The sequence below is a fragment of the Bactrocera oleae genome, chromosome 4, assembly GCF_042242935.1.
Source record: "Bactrocera oleae isolate idBacOlea1 chromosome 4, idBacOlea1, whole genome shotgun sequence".
NCBI classification, from domain to species: Eukaryota; Metazoa; Arthropoda; class Insecta; order Diptera; family Tephritidae; genus Bactrocera; species Bactrocera oleae.
The window spans coordinates 28,482,336-28,488,335 of NC_091538.1; the positions used below are offsets into that span (position 1 = coordinate 28,482,336).

General features: G+C 35.1%; 1 protein-coding gene across 3 annotated transcripts in view; it reads right to left on the reverse strand.

Annotated features, from left to right (window-relative positions):
- caly (ubiquitin carboxyl-terminal hydrolase calypso) overlaps nt 1-4,736 on the reverse strand; it is a 55,196-nt gene extending 50,460 nt beyond the window's left edge. The window contains exon 1 of one of the 3 annotated variants that reach the window (XM_036372000.2): nt 3,416-4,732. In XM_036372000.2, coding sequence (XP_036227893.1) covers nt 3,416-4,447 — 1,032 coding nt within the window. In that variant the 5' untranslated portion in view covers nt 4,448-4,732. Of the gene's footprint in view, nt 1-3,415 lie in introns of all 3 variants that reach the window. The other 2 variants (XM_036371999.2, XM_036371998.2) reach the window with 2 other exon arrangements.
- Nucleotides 4,737-6,000: the final 1,264 nt, after the last annotated feature.

A 6,000-nucleotide genomic window follows, 5' to 3' on the forward strand; every position in this document is an offset into this window, starting at 1 on the left:
ATCAAATAACTTATTATGTATAAAAATAGTATACAAAAGTTTTATTTAATATTTTTACTGCACTTTCAATACGTTTTTTACTTTTAGACAAACACTTTAAAAAAATTCCCAGAACAAAAACTAAACACAGTTACTTAAATTCAACGGAAAAAGTATCCGTACATATCAAAACGGGATATTTCCCTTGTAATATGGTGACAAATACATTCCCTTAAGCGCTTATATTGTATTGTATAATTAATCTCGAACTTGACGGTTGACCTTAAAGTTATTATAATTTTTCATTGTGCATAAATTCGCGATGACCCTTAAAATTAAAGAAATTAGTGCTGGCGAAAGAAAAATTATTCTTAAACTCAGAAAAGAAGGCAAATCATTCCGAGAAATGGGTAAAATGATAGGAAGGACACATTCTTCTGTGCAGTATGTGGTGGAAGCATTCAAAAAAACTAAGTCGATTGTGCCAAAGCCACGCTCTGGTCGACCAAGTATATTAACCGTTCGAGAAAAACGAACAATATTACAGTCAGTAAAAGCAAATCCTCGACTTACTGCCTTGAAAATATGTGAAAATATTAAAAATTTGTTCGACAAGGATCTCCATGAAGATACTGTACGAAAATTTTTGAAGATGGGTATCAAGCACGTGTAGCGCGTAGGAAGCCCTTTATATCCGAAGTAAATAGACAGAAACGTATGGATTTTGCAAACAAATATATCAGCAAGCGTCGGGAGTTTTGGGAACGTGTCTTATTCACCGACGAAAGCAAGTTTTGTATTTTTGGCATTAAAGGAAAAAAGTTGGTGTGGCGTAAGAGTGGTACTGCACTTGATAAAGAAAATCTTTTACCCACCGTCAAACATGGCGGAGGAGGTGTGATGGTATGGGGGTGTATGGCGGCAGAAGGAGTAGGCAAACTCGTTTTTATAGATACAATAATGGATCAATTCGGCTATTTAAGTATTTTAAAAAATAATTTGAAGGAAAGTGCCCGGCAGTTGGGGCTTGGTGATGATTTTTGGTTCCAACAGGATAATGATCCAAAGCACACGGCGCACAATACCAGGCTTTGGTTGCTTTATAACATAAAAAATCAATTGCGCTCGACACCTCAATCTCCAGACCTCAACCCCATCGAGCATTTGTGGGATTTACTGGAGCGCAGAATCCGCCAACACACCATAACCTCCAGAGAAATGTTCAAAAATGTGATCATAAATGAATGGGCGAAAATTACAAATCATGACACATCCAAACTAGTTCATTCAATGCCACATCGACTTGCCGAGGTCCTAAAACGTAAGGGCTATCCTACTAGTTATTAGGATATTAAATTTTTCCAAAATAATTTAATTATATTTAATTATAATCAAAATGTACGAATACTTTTTCTGTTTCATTATGTGAGCTTTTTTTGTTTTTGTTCTGTGAAATTTTTTTTTAAAGTGTATGTCTAAACAAAAAACTCATGGAAAGTGTAGTAAAAATACTGAATAAAACTTTTGGATACTATTTTTTTATATAATAAGTTATTTCATCACAAATTTCTCAGTTTATTGTTTCGGTGTCGAGGTGTACGGATAATTTTTCTGGCGAGTGTATGTAAGAGTAAAATTCATTATAGATCAGAACACGCAATTTAAATAGTTGAATTTATGAACTTTAAATGCAAACATTTTAAAAACCAAAAGTCAGCGGCAACTAAATGTATATATTTTCTTAATCTGGAAATCCTTTTCTATTCGTATAAGTTAACAATAGTTAACTTAGCTAGTCTTTTGAGCTGCCAAAACTGCAATGTATGCAGTTTGACCGGCAGCAAATTGTCTTTATTTAAAATAACATAATTCCGTGGTAGTCGACAACACCGTCGCTACCGCATAAATGGAATTATAACTAAAATTAACTGGGTTGTCGAAAACACCGTTGCTAACGGAAGTATAACTAAAAGAAACTGGGTAGTAGACAACACCGTCGCTATATAACAAACAAGTAAGGAAGGGCTTAGTTCGCATGTAACCGAACATTTTATACCCTCGCAAAGTCAAATGGTATACTCGTTTGAGATTTCTTTGTGGATTGACTGATATTTTCGGTAGAAGGTCAACTATAGGCACTGGGGTCCACATATTTAGTACTTAGGGGCTTGAACAGTTTTGGTTCGATTTAGACAATTTTTGGTCACAAGGTGGCATACTTTAAACGTATTAATCACGCAAAGTTTTTTAGAGGTGCTAAAAACATTTGCTCCTGGTGAATTTGGTTATTATAGCTTTAGCGGTTTAGGAGATATGCACATTAATCTTATTAGGGGCGGGACCAGGCCCACTTTAAAAAAAAAAATTTTAAATGCAGATGCCCCTCCCTAATGTGATCCTTTGCACCAAATAACAGTCTTGTATCTTATTGCGGAGCTTAGTTATAGCAATTTATCCGATTACGCCCATCTGCAATACTAACCGTCTTACGGTACCAAGAAACATGTGTACCAAGTTTCAGAAAGATATCTCAATTTTTACTCAAGTTGCAGCTTGCACGGACGGACGGACGTACAGACAGTCCCCGGATTTTAACTCGTCTCTTCATCCTGGTCATTTATATATATATAACCCTATATCTAACTCGATTAGTTTTAGGTGATACAAACAACGGTTAGGTGAACAAAACTATTATACTCTGTAGCAACGACCCTCGCGCAACTTCGTTCTGGATACTGTAGCAGGTTAAACTCCTACCTATCCAGAATAGACCCTGACATACTAAACACATGTCCTGCATGCAATGAGTCTCCGCATGACACTAACCACCTCTTTGCATGCCCAACAAACCCCACTCATCTAACACCCCTTTCCCTATGGTGCGACCCCGTCGAAACAGCTCGTTTCCTGGGCCTTCCGTTAGATGACCTCGACGACAACGAATCTAGAATTTATCACCCAAACGGGGATTAGATAATCGTTATAACAACAACAACAACAACTCTGTAGCAACAAGTTGCGAGAGTATATAAATAACTTAATCCGTGTTTAGTCGCAACCACTCTCCGTGCACTAGTGAATAAATAATAACTTACATACCCAATTTAACCCCAGTCTTTATTAGTTTTCGTTTATTGGCGTTTTGTGGGCACTGGTGCGATTACGCTCATCTCCAATACCAACCGTCTTACGACGCCAAGAAAAATGTGTACTAAGTTTCATCAAGATATCTAAATTTTTAATCAAGTTTGAACTTACACAGACAGACGGACAGACAGTAACCCGGATTTCAACACGTCTTAATTTGAGGTGATCCAAACAACCGTTATGTGAACAAAACAATTATACTCTGTGGCAACATGTTGCGAGAGTTTTGAACATATACGTATAAATAACCAACAATAAATTAATACTTTATATTTGATGTTTTGTTTACCTTAAACATATATCTCTTATCGTTTTCATCATTCAGCTGTTGTTCGCTAATAGAAATCTCAGCATCCAAATTTTTTAATAAAGATTGTAAATCTCTTATCGTAAATGCATTCGTCTCTAACACAGGAGATGGTGGTGAACTTATTTTATATTCAGTCGTTCCAGTGGTTTCCATATCAAGTTGTAGTGTATTTATACATCCAGGATCGCTAGTTTTTAAAAGCTTTTGTAACGTTCCGGAAACAATAGCTTGATTTGTTCGCAACATTTTTAACTTATGTGTAATAGCAATTCGTCGGTCAGGTACCACAGCCATCAAATTGAATCGTATATCTTGTTCTCCTGTCGCAATTCCTAATCGATCAGCCATAATACAACGAAATTTATCTGTCCAGTCTTCGTGATCTTTCCAAGGTCCATGATCAATAGGATAAGGTTTTAATCCATCTAATTCAAATAGGTGACCACTAATTGGAACATAACTAACGAAGTGAAATGCTTCTCCTGTAAAACGTCCGGTAGATACTCCAGAAACAGAACTTCTGTCCAACCTGCGTTTTGCTTGAGGCATTGCATGCGAATTATGAGCACAAGCTAATTCAGGTGTATTGCCAATAGCCCATCCTTTGTTTTCCGGGCACATTCCTTTCGTATGAGCTTTCAAACGACTTAATGTTGTTCCAAGATTTAAATCGGCGTCATTACTATTTAAAAGGACAGATAATAAGGCATGCGTCGCACAACTGTTTGGAACCACTTGTTGTGCAAAAAAAATACTTGAGACTTCTTCTTCATCCTTTACAAAAATTTCAGCAGTGGCTTCAACTATTTTTCTTCTAGCTCGTCTTTCTTCTATCCATCGAAATAAAAAAATAAATCCGTACACCGGGCCATCAATTGGTTTATGTAGATCATAAACCTCTTCTACTTGTACATTTTTTACTCCGAAATCTTCCAAAAGCAGGGTAAATAATCCTGGGTCAGACTCCAATTCTAGCCAACCATCAGTTAATCGATTTATATCCACCGGCATTGTGGAAAATCAGAAGTCGGCAACAATCAGCGAATAAACAAATCTCAATAAGCATACATTTATGTATATTTAAAAAAATGGCGCAACATTATTATATTTATTATTATCCAACTTCTGTTAAAACATTATTGTTAATCAAATACTTTTTTAAAAAGATATCTTCATAATATGAATCACTTAACAAAGTCCACACGATATATTCTGATACGTATACCAGAGCTCCCTGACGTATACTATCATTGTATAAATCTACAAGTAGCCAATCCTAAGATTTTCACTAATCCACACGCAAAAATATCCCACTTGGTACGGGTTGCCTCGAAAATTCTACTACTAAAATCACACTTGGTACGGGTTGCCAACCAATATTCTGCTACTAAAACGTTCCAATGGCAGAAATCTGATATAGTGTGTTGCCGTGTTTTGTTTTAAAATTAATAACTTTAAGAATGTTTTTATTTCATATTCAAATATTTTTCGGTTGTTTTAATTCCTAAAGATTAAATTTACAAAGTGTTATTTAAATTATTATTTATTGTATTGAAATATTATTAAATGTTTCCGATTTTATCTTTTTTACTTACATGTTTATGTTTTTGTGAGTGAAAATTCTTTGTCAGTTGAATATTTAAATTCTTAGTTTACCGGTTTAGTCCTAGGGAAACGAACACCCAAAAAAGATCGGTAACGCGCCTATATTGCAACCTCAGAGGGGGTGAGGAAAAGCAATGGGAAAACTTTCGTTTAGCATCCCACGATTTCAGGGTTAAGAGGGATATGGTTGGATAGACGAGATTCTCCAGATCACGAATATATTATATTATTGCAGCCGAAAAACCGATCAGGTGATCACGGCTGTTTCATACACATAGGAAAACAGCTGATTCTTTGGCTACTTGTAGGCTTATACAATGTATACTATATTAACCGATTACGATCATTGTATAAATCTCCAAGTAACCAATCCTAAGATTTTCACTAATACACACGCAAAAATGGCCCCTTGGTACGCGTTGCCTACTTATATTCTACTAGTAAAGTCACACTTGGCACGGGTTGCTAACTAATACTCTACAACTAAAACGTCCAATTGACTCAAATCTGCTACAGTGTGTTGCCGTGTTATGTTATAAAATTTATAAATTGAGGTAAATAAATGTTTATTACATATTCAAATAGTTTTCGATTATTAAGATTCTTAAAGACTAAATTTACATTTAATAAGCATATTGATGTGGGGCGAATATTTTGTAAATATTATTTATTAATTAATACATTGCTTTGTTTATTATTATTGTTGTTCCTGAATTATACGTTATTGTTAAAATCAAGTTGAAAATTTCAACTAGTATTGTTAATGTTATTGTTATTAATACTCATGAACCTGATTACGAAAAGTAGATTGTTTTAGAACTGTATATATTATATGGGTCAAAATTGGCTTCCTGGGAAACCGAACACCTAAAATAATCGGTAACAGTATGCCTATATTGCAACCTCAGAGGTGGTGAAGAAAAGCAATAAATATTATAGATAACCTTTTGTTTCGAAAA